This window comes from Vipera ursinii, assembly GCF_947247035.1.
Source record: "Vipera ursinii genome assembly, chromosome: 1".
Classification (NCBI taxonomy): domain Eukaryota; kingdom Metazoa; phylum Chordata; class Lepidosauria; order Squamata; family Viperidae; genus Vipera; species Vipera ursinii.
Genome location: NC_139512.1, coordinates 51272529 through 51297242, shown reverse-complemented (window position 1 = coordinate 51297242; position 24714 = coordinate 51272529). Strand labels below are relative to the sequence as shown.

General features: G+C 39.9%; 1 protein-coding gene across 1 annotated transcript in view; it reads left to right on the top strand.

Moving 5' to 3' along the window:
• Positions 1–24714, top strand: part of TTLL5 (tubulin tyrosine ligase like 5) — a 150415-nt gene that overhangs the window by 27186 nt on the left and 98515 nt on the right. Inside the window, exons 12-15 of the mRNA XM_083349082.1 lie at positions 1565–1672; positions 13710–13791; positions 17826–17887; positions 24449–24537. Coding sequence (XP_083205208.1) covers positions 1565–1672; positions 13710–13791; positions 17826–17887; positions 24449–24537 — 341 coding nt within the window. The remainder of the gene's footprint in view (positions 1–1564; positions 1673–13709; positions 13792–17825; positions 17888–24448; positions 24538–24714) is intronic.

The following is a 24714-nucleotide window of genomic DNA, read 5'->3' as shown; positions in this document are numbered from 1 at the left end:
CCAAACTGGCTGTTTTTCATAAATATTAGTAGATTTAGTTATCTAACTGTCTGAAACTGTTCCTAACAGTTTTTCTCTACTTTGACTACTGTACTTCTTCTGGGCTATAATCTCATATCTTATTTTTCTCTGAATATATCTTTTGTAATAGCACTTTCCTTTGAACAGTGACTCCTTTAGTGAATGCCTTTCATTCAAGAATTTTATACTCTGTAGGAGATCTGATGCTCTTTGATTGGCCTACCGATAGCATGGTTAATTGACAATGAAAATTTCAGCCTGTCTTTGAAATAATTAGTTTGAGGCATTCTGTGTTATCGGTGGTGACAGAAGTCTGGCAAAATAATTTTTTTTAAAAAAATTCTTCATCAATGTGACTTTCATTGGCACATCCAAGCATGGAATTAACTGTATGTCTGCTTGAGATCATTTAATTTAAGATGAAAAATTTCAAACATGCTCGCGAACTCATATGAAATGGAACGGGGTATGCAAGAGAATATGGAAGACTCCAGTTTCTGTGGTATCTGTGTGGGCAAGGATGTCACAAGATTGAAAGATGGGTGTTTGATCTTAAACCAAAGATTAGTTTGGAGGGCCATCAGGATATCTTTGAGAGTTTTGAACGTAGATAATTCAGGAATAGCAAGAAATGTATTTCTTTTTGTTGTAAATAAGATCATTGTAGAGAAGACCAGGAGTACTTTCTATGGGAATACCATAAGTTTGCTTCTGAATATGAAATCAATTTTTGTAGGCACGTTCTGAAAGATATTTTGATTCTTATTGAAAAAGAAAGTCTCTTGTATTACACACACCTCTTTTTTTGACAACTTGCTCCAACTGATAGAGCTCAAAAGCCCAAATAGCTCAATTTTTCCTTCCTTTACTATGCAGTGTCATACAGAAACTGTCATAGAAAATTTTCTCCTGGCAGTCATCTGGGGTCATACTTTCCTTTAATAGCTTATAAGTGTTCAGGATCGCTGATGGACATGGCATAGCAAAAAATAGAGCAAAATCCCAAGTAGGGCTAACTGGTGACAGTTGGAAAACGTTAGAAGCTTAACTTGTGGAATATTTTTCATGAAGCGATCTTGGGAACAAACATGAAGGTGAATATGTTATCATGCCTTCTTTTAACATTTGATAAAACCAAAGTTTTAAACTGTTTCAGAATCTTTTAAATAAAAATTATATAAGATGTACAAAATATTTCAGATCAATAAAAAGAGTTCCAAATTTATTTGTTTCGATTTTGACACAACCTGACTCAAATGAATTTTGGTCAGCTTACCATATATAACAACTGAACTACAAATGAAATAAGGTAAATAAGTACAATAAAAGGAATAAATAAGATGGAAAAATCAGAAAATATCACCAAAATACACGCAACGTATGCCAAATTCATCCAACACAAGGATTAAATGTGTGGTTGTAAAGATCAGGGGACATCATTTTGCATCTGAAGCTAAATTTTGTTTTCACTGTTAAAATATTGTAGGTTAATAGTTCTTGACTTAAGATTATTGCTTTTGTTTTTTTCCCATTTTTATCTTAGCTTTGATGGCCAGCGTGGAGGATCTGATAATTAAGACAGTAATTTCAGCTGAGTTGGCTATTGCAGCAGCCTGTAAAGCCTTTGTCCCACACCGTGGTGTTTGCTTTGGTAAATCGTCTTTATTTTTACATTTTCCATTGTTTGTCACATTCAGGGAATATATTGGTACACAATATAATATAATCAGTTTGTATCAGGGGATGTCATTCCACAGAATTGGCATCACCTCAATGAAGACTCATCTCTGCATTGCCACTATTCTGGAACTTGCAGAGGAGAGATGCACTCTGGAGTCAACAACCCTTGTCTAGGACTTCTAAATGGAATTGATAATGGTTGTGGGTTTTTTGGTTTGTCTCCTTACAGTACAGTGTATTGACATTTGACAATCTTGATCATTATGCTTAAAATTGGTTTCCCGACAGAGCCAGAGCAAATTATTGTCTTTCCTTTCTGATTCTGAACTGGGAAGAGAAGACTGTTAAGAATTGTTCTTGTGAGAATTGTATGCCTGCTATGACACTGCATTTGGGAACACCCATCCAATAGGACTTGCCTGCTTCTAATATATTTTTTTCGGTGATGGTGGTGGGGATTGGGAGATGTTTCTGTGCTGGTGGGTATTTAGAGCTAAAACAAGCCTTTATACAACCTATATAGAGTTGGTATTGGAAGCAAGATGTCTTCTTGGAGACTACAGAATCTTTAGATGCCCCTGAAGTTGAAAATGGACAATACAGGTTGCTTTTGTCCATACAATTCATTTCACAAATGCAGTAAGAGATTGGGACAAGACCTGATAGTACGATATGCTTACAAAAAGGCACTTGGTCAAATTAAGCTAAAGCACGCCAACCCCTGACCTTAATATACTGTACAAATGTTAAACATGAAACCAGAATGTCCAGCTGGATTTCATTAAGAATAAATTTGGTATTCTGTTTCTCTTTACTAAATAACCATACATTCCTGGAAGCTGTGAAGCAAGATAGTTCTTTTTTTGTTCACAATCAAGCACACCGTTTTTGACTGGGAAAAAAATCAGTTTTCATCTTTGGCTACTGTCTGCGAATTATTTTCTCATTTTGAAAATTAAGTCAACTAGTGACTATTGCAGCTTCTGTAGAATTAAATCTTGTATATTACACATTGCATAAAGGAGGATTTGTTTGTCTTTTTGTTGCAGTGAATAATTTGGCACTGTAGCGTTTTGAAAGATAGTGTGTCAGTGTTTAGATTCTTTATAAGACTGCCTATCCCAAGTTCCATCTATCAATATTTTCTCCTGTATAGAATTTTTTTTTAAAAAAATAGCAAACTGAACTACTCACAATATTCAAAATGTAGTGTACAATACAATTCTTGTGTAATAAAGGTGTGAGACAGGCTGGGACATTGTATCCCTTCTTAGTTTTCATGCTCACAGGAGCAAACCATTTATTCAGCTTTAAAAACACATTTGTTCATTTAAAACTGAACATTTGTTAAAAGGAGGTTTTACTATATATAAAATGCAATTTAAGTCAAATATGCAAGGATATATTGACAGAAATCATAATTTAATTTACAGGATTTAAAACACCTGTATCCTTAAGTAGCCTATTTAAGCCAGGGTTTTTACTGTATGTGAAGAATTACTTTTCCTGTGCTATGAATTGTTTCCAAAATGATGGACACCATTATTCATACTCATATATATAATTTGATTTTTAAAAAATCCGACCCTCATTTATGTAATAATATCTTTCCATATGTTTGGTCGTTTAGCTGGTTTGGAAACATTTCTTTAATATACTTCATAATGTATGAAACATTCTACATTTTGACCCAGGATAAACTGTTTCTGACATCACATGCAAAGAACTCCCTAAGACTAAGCAGTTGGCCTGAATCTTAACAGGAAGATAAAAGTTGATGGTATGGAATAAAATACGTGTAGTCTTCTCTGTTAAACTTCATAAAGCATCTGGACCTTATTACTGTCTGGCTGTATTTAACCACTTATGTAGTTGAGAAGCTATGAATGGAAATATTCCCTAAATTTGTAATTCATAAATGTCCTGAAATACTAGTCCTTGTAATGGAAAAAGGACTAAAAGGAACTTTAGTTAGAGCTCATGGAAGGCAAGGTCTGGGGTTTGGGAATTGTAATTATTGTTTTTAAATAATGGTTGTCAATATTCTTAAAACTGGTGATAATTTAAAAAAAACTTTAAATACAATTCAAACAAAAGTATATATAAAATCTAAATAGAACTAAAAAACAAATGTAAAGGGTGAAAGAAGAAAAAATGTTTTTTTCTAATTTTCTAAATAGAATGTAATAGTTATATCTTTATGCAAATTAATACAACTCAGTTTTTTAAATAAGAAAGTGAATCTTGAGAACATAGAAGTATATTGTCTAATCCAGACCTGGGCAACTTATGGCCCATAGGCCACATGGCCCTTTGACTGTCCCTGTCCAGGACGCTCTTCATAAATTGACAAGTTCCAGACTTTAGGAATATAATTGAACATCAGTATAATATTTTAAAATGTTTACTTCCTCTACTACCTGCTTAAAAAGGGAAAGGTTCCCCCGCACATGCGTGCTAGTCGTTTCCGACTCTAGGGGCCGGTGCTCATCTCCGTTTCAAAGCGGAAGAGCCAGCGCTTGTCCGAGGACGTCTCCGTGGTCATGTGGCCGGCATGACTGGACGCCAAAGGCGCACGGAATGCTGTTACCTTCCCACCGTAGTGGTCCCTATTTTTCTACTTGCATTTTTACGTGCTTTCGAACTGCTAGGTTGGCAGAAGCTGGGACGAGTAACAGGCGCTCACTCTGTTACGCGGCACTCGGGATTTGACCCACCAAACTGCCGACTTTCTGATCGACAGGCTTAGGTATCTACAAATAATCTAATGTTTTCAGTGGCCTGATGCCCTTTCATAAAACCAGTTTGTGCAGGATGATTGATGATTACCTTTTACAATAATGCCAAAGCAACAGTCAAAATCTTAGCCAGCTACATTTAACAAAAGATAACTTGCACAATTTATGAGGTTTTGTTCTCAGAATTAGCCTCATTTGGCAAGGGCAGGGTCTTTTTTTCAAATAACTATATAGGAAGTAAGCTCTTCTTACAATTCCGTTGAATGGGCATACAAAATACTTGTTAGATTATCCTCAGATTTTTGATCAACCACAGAAAGGGGGTTGATATGGATATTTTCCCCATGTGTGTATAAGCTGAAATATGCTCATGTTGGTGAGTGTTGGGTTTTTTTTGTTTGCTTTTTTTGGCTAAACTTTTATTTTTCTTGATTGTACCACATAGTGGTAATAGAGCTTACATTAAGCAAAGCTTTAATATAAGAGCTTTAGAGATACATGTTGGCAAAGAATTGAGACTTCTCTGGCAAGGCAGATGGAAATGACTCCAATGGTTAGTACCAGTGAATGCCTTCACTTGCTTTCTAGTAACTGCCCTAAAGGTTTTCCTTTGGCAGTTATCTACTGTTTCCTCCAACTCTCTATACAATACAGGATGGAAGCTGTAAAATTAGAAAATGCAGGCTAAAAGCTTTTTATGACTTTGGTCTTATCAAGAATTAATATTAAAGCTGGCCAGACCTAGTAGGATAAATGATATTTCATGATACTGATCTTATAATTGACAACCTAGATAGCATTACATTAATAGTGCAGTAATATTAGTTATATCAAATGTACCTACTAGGGACAGTAGACTGGGTAGAATCATATCTGTGAAGAAACAGGATTTAGTATGAGAAGGACTAAACTCTGTGTCAAGGCTATTAAAGGTTTATGTTTGGCCGTTGGATCCTATTATCAATTTGTTAATTATATCTTTAGAATAGAAAGCTGCATGTCTCTTGCAATAGCTGATGTGATTTTTAATAGGAGCATGAGCTGTTTTCCAATGCAAAAAAATGGTGTATGGGAAAAATTAGCAAGGAGCTTAGAGTTTAAAGAGAGAGAAATTAAGCAACAGAAGCTTGTTCGGAATCTTAAAGAACAGTAGAATAAATCTCATGGTTTGAGGAAACAGGAATGAGGAAAACCTCTGTGAGGTGGCATAAATTCTCAGAATCAGAATAACAATAGCACTGAGATTTATATACAGCTTCATAGTGCTTTTCGGCCCTCCCTAAGCAGTTCGCAGAATCAGCATATTGCCCCCAACAATCTGGGTCCTCATTTTACCAACCTCGGAAGGATGGAAGGCTGAATCAATCTTGAGCTGGTCAGAGGGGAACTCCTGGCAGTGGGAATGCAGAGTTAGAATACTGTATTCTAACCACGGTGACACCACAGCTCTAGAAATATCTCCATTCGTAGTTGCTATTTTGATTTTTCCATAGATTGTAGATTGTAGGTATGGAAAGTGATACGCTTGTGGCCCTACAAAATGGCTCTGAACTGTAATTCCCACAACATCTCACCATTGACTATATTATCTAACTTCAGCAGCATTTAGAAGCCCAATAGTATCCTAGCACATTGGGAAGCCAATGATCAGTCTGGTTGGTAAACCAGTTTATTCATACTATAGAACATGAAGACCAGTAGTCTAGCTGGCTTGCTTGCACTGGCGTAACTGATTATCTAGAATATTTCATATGTCTTGGTTTGATGGCATATTTCTTTATGTGTGAGTAGCTAAATAGCTTGCTAAGCACTAGCTTCCATAAGCATTATATGATTTTTTAAAGATAATTTGCACAAACTCTATAGAGTTTGTGTATATTTTCCAAAGAAATAGTATACATAGGATAATCTTTTTCAGTTTGATTGTGGCTATGATGGTGCAAGGTGAAGTCCTGCACAATTAGACACCAGATTAGAAAAAGATGACCTACCATAACATCTACTTAAAATCATATAATCTAAAAATTAAAGTGTGCAATCTCACACTTTTCATTTTTTTTAAATTTATATCTATATCACCCATCTTACCAATGAGACTCTGGGTGGCTAACAGGAGCTAAAATGCAATATTAATAATACAAATGTATTTAGAAAAAAACACATTTCCCAGCCAAATAACTAAATAAAAGAGCCAAAGTGGCTCTTCAACACGCTATTTTGTTTGCGCTTGTCATTAAGAGGAGTGGAAAGTTATAACTATGAACTGAATCTTTATCTTCTGACCTCTGGTGATCTTTTAAAATGTATCTGTTGGCTTCTGAGGATTACATGAGGGATTGCCTGTGTGCTTTTAATTGTCTTTTCATAAAAGGCTATGAACTTGTTGCTTTTAAAAATATGTGCTGAAATCCTCCTACTGTTGATGGCTATACCCCTTGTTAAATTCCACACTTGCGTGATATGAAACTGGAATATACAGAACCGTGATAGTGGAATTTCTGGTAGCCTTTTGCTTTCAGCTTTTCAAACGTTAAAAAATGTTTTTACTTTTTTGCGTGACAAGGAGACCTATGTTTCCAGGGGTATTTTTTTTCCAAAGGATCTTTAAGATTTTGTTTAACACTTTATGATATATGTGCAAAATATTTATTCGGTCACAGGGACTCAAAGTATTTTCTTTAGTTCTTCTCTGTTGCTGTCTTTTATTGCCTGCACACACTCAGTTGCTTCTTTCTCCTTGAACTAATCATGCAGTCCTTCCTGATCAGATAAAAATGCACCCATTTGTGCTACTTTTACTTATAACTTGCATAGACACGTTGTTAGATTGTGGGAGGAATCCACTACCTTGATCAAAGTCCTGTCAGCGGCAACGGTACACTATACTCTACTAGTTGTATTCTAGGAGTAGTATATAGGAGCAAAATGTTATGATATTTATGAGCAGTGTTGCATTTATTTAGTCTTACTTCCCAATGGTGTGGAATCCATACTAATGGTTAATCCTTAACTATGGACGTCCATAGCAAATTCTCATATATAGGGTAACATTTTGAGAGAAAGGAAAAGCAAAGCGTAATCTATACTATGATAATTTGTATCTGTATTTATACCAATTTATTTTAATGTTGCATTTTTCAGTTTTTACTGTGGGCAGTTTGCCTTTCCCCCATTTTCCAGTTTGAGATTGGGAGTTAGAAATAAATTGTAGGCTTAGGTGGTCCAGTGCTAAGTTCTCTAGAGACTATAGGCATTATATATGTTTCCTGATCAAGCAATAATCTGGCAGATAGTCTGGAAAATGCCATTGCTTGGTATTCTAATGTAAAGCCTGAATAGCATCTGCACTTAGTGGAAAGGGGGCCGCTTTTGAGAAAAATAGACAAAACTGGCTACTTTCTTTTTTTTCTTTTCCTGTGACAGACAAAGGAAGTCAACATAAACCAGCTTCACATAGGATAAATCCATTTAGTAGATGTAATAAATACTGTCTGGCATGTGAAAATATACATACATACATACATACATACATACATATTGGAATATGTGTGTGTGTGTGTGTGTGTGTGTATGTGTGTGTGTGTGTATGGGTATGGCTGACTGATGAAAACAAATAAGTTTGAAATGCATATCAGTCTCCCTTTAATTCTTTGTTAGCAATCTAAAATTTACACAAATATGAGCTGTCACTGTTGTGACTACTGCCTGTCGATGGCCTTCGGTTAGGTCGAAACAGGAAATAAAGATTTGTCCCATGTTTGGGGCCTAGCAAGGTAATCTAAATAGTTAACAAGCATTTAACATATATATACATATATATATACGTATATATACGTATATATACATATATACATATATACATAACTTACATACATACATACATACATAAAGGTAAAGGTAAAGGTTCCCCCGCACATACGTGCTAGTCGTTTCCGACTCTAGGGGCCGGTGCTCATCTCCGTTTCAAAGCCGAAGAGCCAGCGCTTGTCCGAGGACATCTCCGTGGTCATGTGGCCGGCATGACTAGACGCCAAAGGCGCACGGAACGCTGTTGCCTTCCCACCGTAGTGGTCCCTATTTTTCTACTTGCATTTTTACGTGCTTTCGAACTGCTAGGTTGGCAGAAGCTGGGATGAGTAACAGGCGCTCACTCTGTTACGCAGCACTCGGGATTCGACCCGCCAAACTGCCGACCTTCTGATCGACAAGCTCAGCGTCCTAACCCACTGAGCCACCGCGTCCCTACATACATATGTATATGTATGTATATGTATTTGTTCTCTGAGGTTATGTATATATATGTATATGTATATGTATGTATATGTATATGTGTATATATATACATACATATATATATATACACATATACATGAAAAATGTAGCTAGCTTATCTCCATTAATACAAATTCAGTGAGTGTTACAGAGTCATCCACGAGTTAAATGAGGGAAAGTGGGAGCTTTCAGCACTCTATGCAGACCAGTGCATAGGTGATTCAAAGGAGGGACAGAAAGAATGAGACTGGTATATTCCGGTTCAAGCTATTAAAGGTTTCATTGTTTTGACTTTGGGAGTCTGCTTCTGGGTGGGCATAGAAATCCCCCTCCCCATTATAACACATACCAAAGCTTTGAAGCGGTACAAAACCCTTCCCAGGGGATAACAGGGAAGGTGAGAAGGATCAGAATACATTTTTTGAGTTATTTTTCATGACTGCACTTACATTTCTTTGCATTCATTGAAAGAAACATCTGGAGTGGGATTAATTATATTAGAGTGCTGCATCGCAGGGTCAAGTTTTAATACAAGTGATGAAGTGTTTGAATAGGCTAGAGAATTTTCTAGGGTAGTTAAGACCATAAATATAATGGAAGCATATTGTAGTACTGACACATTACTCTGATAAGATTTTTAACCCCTTTGTTGTTATTTGTTAACCAAGTTGAAAGAGCACATGGCAGGTTAACTTCAGAATTGTGTTACCACCATAATATGTTATTGGTTATTTTGTGGAATGATTTGTCTTATGGTTTGTTTGCTTGCTTTTTAACAGATGATTTTGGAATACTAACTAATTCTGCCTGTGTTTCACTGATTGGTAGGTTTACAAATTTGTGCCATGATCACACCATTGAAGCTCCCTCACTGCCTCTCTCTCTCTCTCCCTCTCCAGCACAATGGGACAACTCATCACAGCCAACTTGCCACGACCAACTCACTGCAGGACAATTCAACAAATACAAAAGTTAAATTAATTTCAATAATAATAGAAGTAACTGAATGAAATGATTAATACAGTGTTGAATTGTCCCGACATGAGTTGTTCTGCGTGCGGTAAGTTAGCCGTGGTAAATGTCCTGGGACAAGTTGGCCATGGTGAATTGGCTGTGGCAAGTTGTCCTAAACTCCTCCAACAACAAGAGTAAATGGGATAATCTAAGGTATTGTTTCCCCTTAAAACACAGTTTCCTCTAAAAACTACTAGGAAGCTTATTGAAGCAATTAATCATTTTTAGGTCTCATTTGCAGAGAAATTCGAAATTCAGTTTGACTTGTAAATAGTATTCCTCATGACAAATCATGTCATTTTAGTATGGTATAATAAGTTCTCCAAAGTTTTAGTAGCTGAACACATACTGAGAGGCCTGAATATATGGAATTTAGCATTTAATTGGCTAAACAGGAAATCAGATTCTTCTTCTTCTTCTTCTTCTTCTTCTTCTTCTTCTTCTTCTTCTTCTTCTTCTTCTTCTTCTTCTTCTCCTCCTCCTCCTCCTCCTCCTCCTCCTCCTCCTCCTCCTCCTCCTTCTTTTTCTTCTTCCTCTTCTTCCTCTTCTTCTTCTGAAAAAGGAGCACCTGCCTATCAACATCCAAGTAGCGAACCAGACAATCTACTTTCGGTTGTACTCCTTGCAATAGTCCCTGAATGTTTGCTGAAATCCAAGATCTTATTCAAGGAGATAATAAGTAATTTGTGTAGCTAAGCCAATTATATTAACTTATTTGGAATTCTATATGTCTGTATTGGTTGCCTGTTTCTTTTTTCCTCCAAAACTCTAGAGATTTGGATTCATTAGTTTCTCCATGCACGAAATGAATGGTTACACAGCTATCTGCCTGTGGTTTAGGAATGGTATGTTTTGCTAGATTCTGTAATTCAGGGCTTTGACCGAAAGCTCCATAGCATCTTCCTTTCTATTTGTCTAATGGCTGGACTAAAGAGAAATGATATTAGCGAAAGGGCCAAAAAAAAAAAAAGGTCAACCTGGGCAGATGAGAATATGTGAAGAGATTCAGCCTCAGTGATGAAGACTGTATTGTGAGTATCTTGTAATGTAAATTAAAATTTAATTGATACTTCAAACAATGCCTCTGTGCCTGGCTTAGATCTCCAAAACATTTTTTTGAATTTAAAATGGCAGGGATCTAAAGCTCCCCCTTCAAATGTATCTATCGTCTCAGAAAAACGACAACAACAATAAGATGAATTAGTGGAGAGTATCCTGTGAGACTAGAAATGATGTTGGAAATAATATTCTACCAATCTAGCTCTGATAATTGGATTTTTTTCCTTAGTGATTCGTATCAGATCTCTCATTTTATGAAAATAAAAGTAATATACTTTCAAAATTCCAGATGTGCATTTAAACCCCCCCAAAGTTGTGAACTCCCAGTTTATATTATGGCTCTTGTTTCTAGTAGAATAGAATGTTAAAATGTTTTTGAAAGATAAGCGAAAGTTGCCACTGAGAACTTTGGGAGGTTTAATCGGAACCCATTTTTTCTATATACTTTTTCTCCATCCTGATTTCGCATTTATAAAAAATGTGACTGAAGGATCAATTTGTATCATATTGCTTTTAGTCTTTTTACTTAATATTTGGTGTTAGCACTTAGATTAAGTCCATTTAAAATAATGAAAGTTATGAGGTTATGCTTTCCTTCTCTGAATATTCTCAAGTTCGGTGTTTAGTATTGCTATACAAATATCGTGAAAACTTGATACTTATTTCTCTTACTCTGCTTTTATATATATGAGATTACTACAGCTAACCAAAATATCTAGCTATCTTGCTATTGAGAAAGAAACTTTCATTAAGTATTTCTGGATATAAAGATCTGGGAGAAGGAGCTGTCTTTTACTAATTTCTTAACTTACATTAAACTGACAAAATGCTATAAAGATGAAATAGACATTTGGAAACCTAAGAGATTCTTCATTTTGTACAATATTCTCTGCACAATTTGCACTATGAGCTGCAAACTTAGTATAGCTTGTTTCCCAGCTCAGAATGGGCAAACTCGCTGTGGCCAACTTGTCACAGTCAACTCACCATGGCCAACTCATTGCAGGATAACTTGCCATGGGCAACTTGCCATGGTAAACTCACCACAGCCAACTCGACATGGGACAATTTGCCATGACCAATTCACTGTGGGACAACTTGCTATAGAGTAATTTAACAATTCAATTTATTTAAAATAAATAAAAATATTTTAATTGTTGTCATTCACATTTCATTTTGTCACTATTTTTGCATCCCTTCTACAATGATTCTATTCCACCATTTCTTTGATATTGGTGTAACTCTTGTTCTGCAGCAAGTTGTCCTGTTGCTAGTTGGCCGTATTGAGTTGTCCCATGGACAATTGGCCGCAGTAAGATGGCCATGGAAAGTTGACTGTGGCTAGTTGGCTGTGGTGAGCTGGCCATGGCGAGTGAATTGTCATAGGATAGACCCATCTCAGACAACTGTCCTTCTTAAAGCAAGCTGTTTTTCTGATCCTATTGCAAAGGAGGGATAGTGGAAGAGTTGACATTATGAAATCTATCTCTGATAAGAAGCAATAGAGGAGGTGCCCCTATGTTCAGTTTGTAATGGGAATAGGAAACCCTTGCCATAGTTGTACTACATTGGTGGCAAAATGATTAAAAACAATTTTTAGGTTAGGGTTGGGTGTGGAGGGAGAGAGAGAGATTGTAAGGCTGGGAAAGATAGTGAATTACCTCCAGGAACTTTTCTGCTCTCATTCTCTCCCTTAACTCCACACTTATATTGGAGACATCCAGTGGTAGGATTCAGCTGGTTCGCATCACTTAGGCAGAACCGGTAGCTAATTTTTTGTTGCCCAGGCCCAGAATGGACTTCCGGAAGTGGCATCCACACAGAGAACCGGTTGTTCACATATTTGAATCCCACTACTGGAGGCATCACTTTTGGTCTATTTCCTTGCCCCAAAAAAACTGTTGTTAAAAACCAATAATTTAAAGATGGAAACAACTGTGTGATGAACTGACTAAATCACATCACAAGCTTAATTTTTGTATTTCCTTTTTCCTTGCTTAGGGACAGTTTTTGTTTTTGTTTTTCTATTTAGTCTTGCTACTTAATCTTTTACTGAGAATTCTCCCTAGTTTTCACTTGATAGTATGCATATAGCTTAGATTCAACTTTCATTTTGACAGGGTGTGCACTGCAAAGTAGTCATTTCTGACATGTGGTGGCTTGGTAATACAGACATAAATTTTGTTTGTGTGGTCTGATTACTTCATTTTTCCCACTTGATTGGAATGATGTCTTTTAATACATAGCAACAGCTGCCAAGATTGTCTAAGAAGTAAAATCTAATGGCTGTTTTCTTTTGAATAAAGTTTGAGTGACCTGGGTATTCCTGTTGAAAAAATATACACTTTCAAATATTTATTTACTTTTGGGGAAAAAAGAATCTTTAATTTTATTATTTTTCCTCTAGAAAATATTTTGATGTAAAGTTTTGGGAGATTTCTTAACTGTGTTTAGTGAAGTTACTAGTATAATGTGTTTAAATATGTTTAGTGAGAAAATTGGGTCTTATATCTGTCATGGAAACAGGACAAATGTACTGCATATTCATGTACAGCAGGGGCACTTGTAAAACACAAAAACAATTAGAGTAAAGTAAGATGACTTTTTGGAGCAAATGTATATATACGCTTACGTACAGAAATATCACCTAAATGTAAACCAGTGCCAGTATCATAAGTAAAGTTTTAAAAACAGCATTAATGACACACAAAGAGGTAAGAAAAATACTTATCAGGGCCTTGACTTCAGACCATGAGACAAATTAGAAATCCAATTAGAACTGAAGTAATAATAGTGGCAACTCTTGAAAGTTAGCAAACCGTGTCACGTTGTTCATAGGGTAAACCGATCATATAAATCCATGTTTTAGCCTTGTTTAGAAACGCCGCTATGCTATCATCTGATATATTTTGTGCTTTGTTTCAGAGCTTTATGGTTTTGATGTTCTCATTGATTCTACTCTCAAGCCTTGGCTGCTGGAGGTGAATCTGTCCCCTTCCCTGGCCTGGTAAGGGAACTGTTAAGAAATGATTGCCACTAAGTAATTTTCTTCTGAATTTGTTTCCTTTGGGGGCAGAAAATATTCTTGATGTTTTTAAGTGGATCTTAGTTTGGATGAAGGGAAGAAGTTTGCAAATTGACACTATCGTTGATTTTCTTTTTATTTCTCAAGTTGATGGATATAATTTATGAATATAATTTACCCTGTAACACTCACTCTCTTGCTTTATGCATCAGATATAGAAGGAGGCTTATGTATGCAAGGAGGAATGTTTTTAAATTTTGTTTTTGGTCTTTGAACTACCAGGTCACAAGAAGATATTACCTATTAGGTACAAAATTTTCTGAATATAAAATGCCCTGGATTGAGGTTGAAATGGTCGTTCTGACCTTATCAGAAGCATTCTTAGTTTGAAACGGGGCTGTTCTTTTTTTCTCTGAATACTACTAGCATGTCTGGGAGAATATGTTTTGATGTGAAACAGCTGCTTCAAATTCAAAGTGTTGTGTACACTTCTATTACCTGCCATATCTCCTTTTAGCTAAAATGGTAAGAGACAGGATTGAGCAGAAATAATTGGGTAGGTAGAGGTCGATGTTTAAGGATAACTACAGTGTTCATATTACTTTGGCCCTTTCTCAATAACCCACTGTAGATTGTGGGCGGGGGGTGGTGGATAAGATTATTGTCCTACTATCTCAGGTTGAATAAACAAATACTGAGTTTTGTTTCATTCAAATGACGAAGCAAAAAAGGATTTTTCAAAGGAGGAAAGAGATTGGATTCACTATGCCAAATAGTATTCTGTCATAAATTGGTCCTAAATGTCATTTCTTTTTCTATTTCATTAACTTAGGAAAGTGAAAAGCTTCTTTTTTTCCTAAAAAGGAAAAGACAGCGTTCAATAAAGTCTTTTATCTGAGATAATTATTGTTTAAGTTCTTTGTGAATGGAGGTTTATAAGATAACTCTCAATCGGATCCGTGACCTTGAGGGGTCCTTGGTGCTCCCTGAGATTTCTTGTTTTCTTGCAGACATTTCATTACCCTAACTAGGTGATGTCATCAGTGCTAGTAAGGAGTGCTGTTGGCTGTCAGTTTATAGTCCGGTATCTTGCCTGTCTGGGTGGGTGGGGGCGGTCTTAGGGATTCTTTGGTTGGGCTGTTTACTAATGGCTGTTTGGCAGTTTCTTGTTTGGGGTATTGCTTACTTGATTGTTGATCTGAAGTTGACCTTGGGTTGAGTGGTCAAGGACTTTTTGATGAAGTTGCATGGGTATCCATTTTATTGGAATGTGTTATATAGATGCTCCATTTCCTTTTTCTGCTGTTCTGGGTTGCTTTACCACTCGACCCAATACAGCACAACCAACACAAACCCTAAAAAGAATTACACTGCCATACATCAAGAATATCTCAGAAATCGCAAACACACTGCTACTGCCACATGGAATCAGCGTAGTAAAGTAGGAAAGGCCTCTGAAGCCCACCCGGGGCTCTGTTCTCGGCTGCAGAGGCCTCTCTTGAAGACCTCTGCCGGCAAAATGGAGGCCGGGGGTGACGCTTGCAGTGGCTAGTTGCTGAAGAAGTGGGCTGGTATCAGCCATGTGGGCTCCTGCTGGACAGGGCTGTTGGTGCCACTGCCACAAGGCAAGGCAGGGAGTGGGAGGCTTGGCTGCGGGGGCCCTGAGGTAAGGGGGTGTGGGGCAGGTCCATCCCCTTCCCCACCTGCCTCACCTCATGGCGGCACCGTGAACAACCATACGGAATGAGCGGGTGGCCAGCTGCGCAGGCTCTTAACTAGGGCTTATTACTTATTACTCTTACTAGGGGTAGGTTTTATATTAGGCGCACATGTAAAAATCAAGCTAGGGTTTATTTTTGGGTTAGTTTTTATTTTCGGGGAAACATGGTAGTACTGATAATGTTACTTAGTTAGGGTAATGAAATGTCTGTAAGAAAACAAGCAAGCTCAGAGAGCACCAAGAACCCCTCATTTCAACCCTGAGCTACAAATATTCTCCTTCATTTTTCAATATTATGAATATTGATTTTAGAAAAGAAGTCTTAGTATTAGTGTAATATTCACCCCATTTACATATTTGGTTCTGCTTGTAGTAAGTATTGAAAATTCACTTTCACAAAAATATGTTGAAGGGATAAAATAACAAGACCTTCAGTGCCATTTTATTTAAAAGTAATTATTTATTTATTTTACTTTTTATTTTATTAAATTTATATACCGCACTATTCCCGTAGGACTCAGGGCGGTTTACAGGGAGAGTTAAAAACAGAGATACAAAAATTAAAATCAGATTAAAATTAATTAAATCAAGTCCCCAGTATTTAAACTAAACCCAATAAAATTAAAACTCCTCAGCCTGGGCCAGACAGCTCGAAGAGCCAAGTTTTCAGGTCCCGGCGAAATGAGTGAAGGTCGGGGGCAGTCCTAAGTTCCATGGGGAGTTGGTTCCAAAGGGCCGGCGCGCCCACAGAGAACGCCCTTCCCCTGGGAGTAACCCTCCGGCATTCCTTAACCGGTGGTACCCTGAGAAGGCCCACCCTGTGGGAGCGCACAGGACGAAGGGAGCTTGATGCCGGCAGCAGGTGTCCCCTCAGATAACCCGGACCCAAACCATTTAGGGCTTTATAGGTCGTCGCCAGCACCTTGAATCTCATCCGAAGGGCAACCGGAAGCCAATGCAGCTCGCGGAGTAGAGGTGTTACATGGGAGTATCGGGAAACCCCCATCACAACTCGCGCGGCCGCATTCTGCACCAGTTGAAGCCTCCAAGTGGTCCTCAAGGGCAGCCCCATGTAGTGAGCGTTGCAGTAGTCTAAACGGGAGGTCACGAGCGCATGACTGACTGTGCGTTGGGCATCTCAGTCCAGATAGGGTCGCAACTGGCGCACCAGGAGAACCTGGGCAAAAGCCCCCCTGGTCACGGCTCCTATGTGATCTTCAAAATTGAGCCGTGAATCCAGGAGGACGCCCAAGTTACGAGCCCTATCAACGGGGGGTAACACCTCACCCCCCATCATTAAAGATGGAATAGTCTGGTTGATCCGAGATGCCGGTATGCACAGCCACTCAGTCTTGGCAGGATTGAGACGAAGCCTGTTTCTCCCCATCCAGACCCGGACCGCTTCCAGGCAACGGGACATCACGGCGAGGGCATCGCTGGGTTGGTTCAGGGTGGAGAAAAAAAGTTGGATATCATCAGCATGCTGATGATACCCCACCCCGAAACCACGAATGATCTCGCCCAGCGGCCTCATATAGATGTTGAACAGGAGGGGAGAGAGAAAGGGCCCCTGAGGAACTCCACAAACGAGAGGCCTCGGGGCGGACCTCTGCCCTCCCGTTAACACCCACTGCGAGCGGCCCAGGAGATAGGAGGAGAACCACTGCAAAACAGTGCTTCCCACTCCCAACCCCCTGAGATGCCGCAGTAGATTACCATGGTCGATGGTATCGAAAGCTGCTGAGAGATCTAATAGGGCTAGGACAGAGGAACAACCCCTGAGAATTTTCATCTATAGGTTTTTTTAATGATGAATCTGGTTTTGGTTATCTCAATATTCAAGAATGAATGAAACTGGAAAGATCCCAAACATTAAAAAAAATACCCTGGATCTTGGAGAATCTCACAGAAAACCTCAAATTCTTCAGAGAGCACTCTTGCTCTATCACAGATATTGTAAGAAATATTTCCAGTCTGGAAATGCTGATTTTTCAATCGAGTAGAACATTAGATAAAGGGAAACCTAAGATTTCTTTAACCTATGCCCAGAAGGTTAAGGCAGAAGGATTTTCATAAAATTATGAGTGTATTATTAAGTCATGTTATTTGCTTAAATATATGCAAAATCTCCAATTCTGTTTCTTCTGTCAGCAATGCTGATTTGGCAGTTCCAGGAATGGGACTTTCCATGCTTAGAATGATAGGACTTGTGCATATTGATTAAATTTTCCTCAAAGATGTAGATTAAAGTGATTAATCAGTTGATCTTATTTATCCTCTTATTCTATACTGTTAGTGATGCTCCTTTGGATCTGAAAATTAAAGCTAGCATGCTTTCAGATATGTTCACACTTGTAGGTGAGTGTTATATCAATTCTTGTTTAATATTATATTGCTTTGGGTGACAGTGTGTTAAAAGTCAATATATTGTATAGTTCAGAGCTGGTTTGAACTACCGTATATACTTGAGTATAAGCCGACTCTAGTATAAGCCGAGACCCCCAATTTTACCCCCAAAAACTGGAAAAAGTTATTGACTCGAGTATAAGCCGAGGCTGAGAAATGCAGCAGCTGGAGGCTGGATCCCCCTGCTGAGATGAGAGAACGGGGTGGCAAGCCGCCGAGAGAATGGGGCGGTGGAGTGCTCCGCCGAGAGAATGGGGCGGCTTGCTGTTCTCTCGGTGCAGCACGGCAGAGGCTGGATCTCGCGAAAGAAGTCTCCGCTGAGCGAGAGAATGAGGCGTCTCGGCGCCCATTTTCTCGGTGAAGACTTCTTTCAGGGGATGCAGCTTCTGCTGCCCCTTTCTCTCAGCTGCCCAGTGGAACAGCTTGCCACCAGAAATCAAGAGTGCTCCATCACTGGAGGTTTTTAAGAAGAGACTGGACATTCACCTGTCTGAGATGGTATCGGTCAGTGGTGGCGAAACTTTTAGAGACCGAGTGCCCAAACCGCAAGCCAAAACCCACTTGTTTATCACAAAGTGCCAAGGCAGCATCGGCATTCTGGTGCCCTCAGGGGAGGGGACAGGGAGGCGCCTCTGAGTGCCGTCTCTGGCACGAAAAAAAAGGGGGAGCAAAAAATGGGCCACCGTACCGCAAGGCACAAAAACGCCAACCGCCGTGCCGCAGGGTGCAGATACAAGGCACCGCATCACGTGAGAACGGGGCTGGGCTAGTGAGTATCACGCAGGCACTAGCCCCGCCCCCTTTGCAGCATGTGCCTGCTCGTGGCCCCGTGCGCGCATGCACGCATGTAAAATGCTTCCCCCTCCCTTTTCTTCCAGTCCACCAACCAACAAGGACCTGCTGCTGGCAGCGGTGGTGGCGCACGTGCCAACAGAGAGGGCTCTGAGTGCCACCTCTGGCAGGCGTGCCATAGGTTCACCACCACTGGTATAGGTCCTCCTGCTTGAGCAAGGGGCTGGACTAGAAGACCTCCAAGGTCCCTTCCAGCTCTATTCTATTCTATTCTATTCTATTCTATTCTATTCTATTATTCTATTCTATTCTATTCTATTCTATTCTATTCTATTCTATTCTATTCCATTCACTTTCTATATTTCTATTCTATTCTATTCTATTCTATTCTATTCACTTTCTATATTTCTATTCTATTCTATTCTTATTACCATTCTCTATTCTATTCTATTCTATTCTATTCTATTCTATTCTATTCTATTCTATTCTATTCTATTCACTTTCTATATTTCTATTCTATTCTATTCTTATTACCATTCTCTATTCTATTCTATTCTATTCTATTCTATTCTATTCTATTCTATTCTATTCTATTCTATTCACTTTCTATATTTCTATTCTATTCTATTCTTATTACCATTCTCTATTCTATTCTATTCTATTCTATTCTATTCTATTCACTTTCTATATTTCTATTCTATTCTATTCTTATTACCATTCTCTATTCTATTCTATTCTATTCTATTCTATTCTATTCTATTCTATTCTATTCTATTCTATTCTATTCTATTCACTTTCTATATTTCTATTCTATTCTATTCTATTCTATTCTATTCTATTCTATTCTATTCACTTTCTATATTTCTATTCTATTCTATTCTATTCCATTCACTTTCTATATTTCTATTCTATTCTATTCTATTCTATTCACTTTTTATATTTCTATTCTATTCTATTCTATTCTATTCCATTCACTTTCTATTCTATTCTATTCTATTCTATTCTATTCTATTCTATTCTATTCTATTCTATTCTATTCTATTCTATTCACTTTCTATATTTCTATTCTATTCTATTCTATTCTATTCTATTCTATTCTATTCTATTCTATTCTATTCACTTTCTATATTTCTATTCTATTCTATTCTATTCCATTCACTTTCTATATTTCTATTCTATTCTATTCTATTCTATTCTATTCTATTCTATTCTATTCTATTCTATTCTATTCTATTCTATTCACTTTCTATATTTCTATTCTATTCTATTCTATTCTGTTCTGTTCTGTTCTGTTCTGTTCTGTTCTACGTTCTGTTCCAATCCATTCCATATTTTCTATTCCATTCTGTTCCACTGTCAGAGCCCATCGGAGGCAACCCAGTCAGCCCAAACAGGAGTTACACTAAGGCTACGCAGCCTCTCCTCTCAACCTGAACCCCTCCTTACCTTTCCTTTTATCTGCATCCTATTTTTAACTGCCGGCTCTGCCCTGCCCTATTTTGTCCTTGAGCACTCGTGAGCTCATCAAGAACAGAAGGTAACCGTGGTTGGAAAGGCAGGGCAAGATCTGCAAGATCCCCATTTGCATTTGACTTTGCCATCCCATCTGGTTCGAGATAACACACCACACACACACACACACACACACACACAGAGAGAGAGAGAGAGAGAGAGAGAGAAAGAGAGAGAGAGAGAGAGAGAGAGAGAGAGAGAGAGAGAGAGACGCACACCTCAGCAAAAAAGAAAGAAAGAAAAAGTATTAGAAGAGGCAGAGAGCCCCTGTGGGTAGGAGTGAGGATGGGGAGAAACAGCAAGAAGACCAGGTGGGGTGGGGTGGGTTAATCACTAAACCTTCCAGTGTTTAACCAAAGCAGCTTTTGCATTTGTCAAGCTCTGCTAGCAGGGCACTGGACGGGCCTGGCGGAGCTGCTGAAGGTGAACGGGAGAAGGTGAGTCTTCGCCGAGAAAATCTCAGCGCCCATTTTCTCGGCGAAGACTTCTTTCGGGGGATGCAGCTTCTGCCGCCCCTTTCTCTCAGCTGCCCAGCTAAGAGAAGGGGTGACAGAGGCTGGATCCTCCGAAACAAGTCTCCGTGAGACAAGAGAACAAGGCGTTGGAGCGCTCCGTGAAGTGTGGGGTGGGGAAGCTTGCCGCCCATTGTCTCAGCGACGAAGACTTCTTTCGGGGGATGCAGCTTCTGCCGCCCCTTTCTCTCAGCTGCCCAGCTAAGAGAAGGGGTGACAGAGGCTGGATCCTCCGAAACAAGTCTCCATGAGACGAGAGAACAAGGCATTGGAGCGCTCCGCGAAGTGTGGGGTGGGGAAGCTTGCCGCCCATTGTCTCAGCGACGAAGACTTCTTTCGGGGGATGCAGCTTCTGCCGCCCCTTTCTCTCAGCTGCCCAGCTAAGAGAAGGGGTGACAGAGGCTGGATCCTCCGAAACAAGTCTCCGTGAGACGAGAGAACAAGGCGTTGGAGCGCTCCGCGAAGTGTGGGGTGGGGAAGCTTGCCGCCCATTGTCTCAGCGACGAAGACTTCTTTCGGGGGATGCAGCTTCTGCCGCCCCTTTCTCTCAGCTGCCCAGCTAAGAGAAGGGGTGACAGAGGCTGGATCCTCCGAAACAAGTCTCCGTGAGACGAGAGAACAAGGCGTTGGAGCGCTCCGCGAAGTGTGGGGTGGGGAAGCTTGCCGCCCATTCTCTCAGCGACGAAGACTTCTTTCGGGGGATGCAGCTTCTGCCGCCCCTTTCTCTCAGCTGCCCAGCTAAGAGAAGGGGTGACAGAGGCTGGATCCTCCGAAACAAGTCTCCGTGAGACAAGAGAACAAGGCGTTGGAGCGCTCCGCGAAGTGTGGGGTGGGGAAGCTTGCCGCCCATTCTCTCAGCGACGAAGACTTCTTTCGGGGGATGCAGCTTCTGCCGCCCCTTTCTCTCAGCTGCCCAGCTAAGAGAAGGGGTGACAGAGGCTGGATCCTCCGAAACAAGTCTCCATGAGACAAGAGAACAAGGCGTTGGAGCGCTCCGCGAAGTGTGGGGTGGGGAAGCTTGCCGCCCATTCTCTCAGCGACGAAGATTTCTTTCGGGGGATGCAGCTTCTGCCGCCCCTTTCTCTCAGCTGCCCAGCTAAGAGAAGGGGTGACAGAGGCTGGATCCTCCGAAACAAGTCTCCGTGAGACGAGAGAACAAGGCGTTGAAGCGCTCCGCGAAGTGTGGGGTGGGGAAGCTTGCCGCCCATTCTCTCAGCGACGAAGACTTCTTTCGGGGGATGCAGCTTCTGCCGCCCCTTTCTCTCAGCTGCCCAGCTAAGAGAAGGGGTGACAGAGGCTGGATCCTCCGAAACAAGTCTCCGTGAGACAAGAGAACAAGGCGTTGGAGCGCTCCGCGAAGTGTGGGGTGGGGAAGCTTGCCGCCCATTCTCTCAGCGACGAAGACTTCTTTCGGGGGATGCAGCTTCTGCCGCCCCTTTCTCTCAGCTGCCCAGCTAAGAGAAGGGGTGACAGAGGCTGGATCCTCCGAAACAAGTCTCCATGAGACGAGAGAACAAGGCATTGGAGCGCTCCGCGAAGTGTGGGGTGGGGAAGCTTGCCGCCCATTCTCTCAGCGACGAAGACTTCTTTCGGGGGATGCAGCTTCTGCCGCCCCTTTCTCTCAGCTGCCCAGCTAAGAGAAGGGGTGACAGAGGCTGGATCCTCCGAAACAAGTCTCCGTGAGACGAGAGAACAAGGCGTTGGAGCGCTCCGCGAAGTGTGGGGTGGGGAAGCTTGCCGCCCATTCTCTCAGCGACGAAGACTTCTTTCGGGGGATGCAGCTTCTGCTGCCCCTTTCTCTCAGCTGCCCAGCTGAGAGAAGGGGGTGACAGAGGCTGGATCCCCCGAAACAAGTCTTCGCCGAGAAAATGGGTGGCAAGCTTCCACCGCCCCATTCTCTTAGCGGAGGCTTGCAGAGGTGGCGGCGGAGCTGCGCGCGCAGCTCTCCAAACCGCCGCAGCCCGTTTGGAGAGCTGCTGCCTTCGTCCATGTTTGATGAAAGCAGCAGCTCTCCAAACGGGGGTAGAAGTTCTTTTTTTTTGTTGTTGTTGACTGGAGTATAAGCCGAAGTGGAGTTTTTCAGCCCAAAAAGTGGGCTGAAAAATTCGGCTTATACTCAATTATATACGGTAATTAATGTTCTATATTATGTTCCATATATGTAATATTAGCTCTTTTTTCACATATTTAACTATTGTGTTATGTAAGTACCTTAGCCCCATTAAGGTACTTAGAGTTTCATTATAGCCCCAACAGGCGGGAATATGTTTGGGGCTAAACTGATCTTTCCTACCAACATCAATTTTATTTAACGCATAGCAAGAACAAAGTAGTTACTTTATAGTTTTCCTTCCAAACTTTAAGACAAAGTGCTGGAGAGGCCATGTTAAAATTTGTTGCGTGAATCTGGCAAATGCTTTGTAGTAGTATTGGGAATCATTCTGAAAAGTTAAATAAAATAATTAGTGACAGGCACATAAGGTATTTGTGCAAAGTATGACAGCACTAAGTACTGTAGCATGGAAAAAACATTGAATAAATGGTGTGATATCCCTGTGTGTCTGTATATATTTAAGACTGACCTTTGCATAATGTTTTGGAAATGTGGCAGCTGGGGTCATTCTGCAGTCTTCTTCCTCCTAGCATTTTCCTGCACATGGCAGGTCTGTTTTTTTTCTGGATTTTGAACCATTGATGGTATCACAAATTGCAATAATGTCTAACATTAGAAAATGTAATCTGCCATGATTGCTGTTAAAATGCCTATAAAATGGGAACTATATATGAATAAAATAAAATTATATTTTAGAGCTGTCACCGCATCTAAGCTTCAGAAATATCAGTCCCTCAAAACTATATACATATACATTTCCATGTCAGTCACATTTGGTCTAGTACAGGGGTAGGCAACCTCGGCTCTTTTATGACTCATGGACTTCAACTCCCAGAATTCCTGAGTCATAGCTGACTCAGGAATTCTGGGAGTTGAAGTCCATGAGTCATAAAAGAGCCGAGGTTGCCTACCTGTGGTCTAGTTTCTCCTTTTTGTATTTCACAGCTCAACGTAAGAGTTCTTTTCATGCTTAACTTTAGAGAATAAATGTTATTTGTTATAATGTAAATGTAGTAGTGACGTATAGGTAGTCCTTGACGTACACTTAGTGACCATTCAAAGTTGCAACGGAAATGAAAAAAGTGACTTATGACTGTGTTTCACACTTACAACCTTTGCAGGATCCCCATGATCACAGTCAAAATTCAGATGCTTGACAACTGGTTCATATTTATGACAGTTGCTGTTTTCCCGAGGTCACGTGATCATCTTTTGCGACCTTCTAACAAGCAAAGTTAATGGGGAAGTCAGATTCACTTAACAACCGTGTTACTAACATATTGACTGCAGTGATTCACTTAACGACTGTGGCAAGAAAAGTCATAAAATGGAGCAAAACTCATTTAACAAATGAGTTAACAACAGAAATTTTGGGCTCAACTGTGGTCATAGGTCAAGGACTACCTGTAGTTTCTGCAGAGGGGACCCATTTCTTTTACTCAACAATGCCTTTAATTAAGCAGGGCCCTGGGAAACATCTGTGATAGCCTTAGTGTTTAGGTGGTACATTGATGCTCTCAAGGGAATTAATCCATAGTTAGATGTTCTTTGTGTGACATGTCTTCCTCCCTTCCTGTCTCCAAGGCTTTGTTTGTCAGGATCCAGGTCAGCGGTTAAATCGGACATCTTATTACTCCTCTGAGACAAGGAGAAATCCATACCAAAAAACTCAAGTAAGGAGAGAAAACTTAAAACAATGCTCCTTTGCTGTCGTTATTAAAAAAATGAATTATATTTGCTCGAAGATCTTTCTATACTTTTTCTCCTCTGACCATTTTCCTTTCTATTTTTAAACTGTTCTTTAAAATAGAATATCTCTTTTCTTAAAACTTTAGTCAGGCATAGTTTCT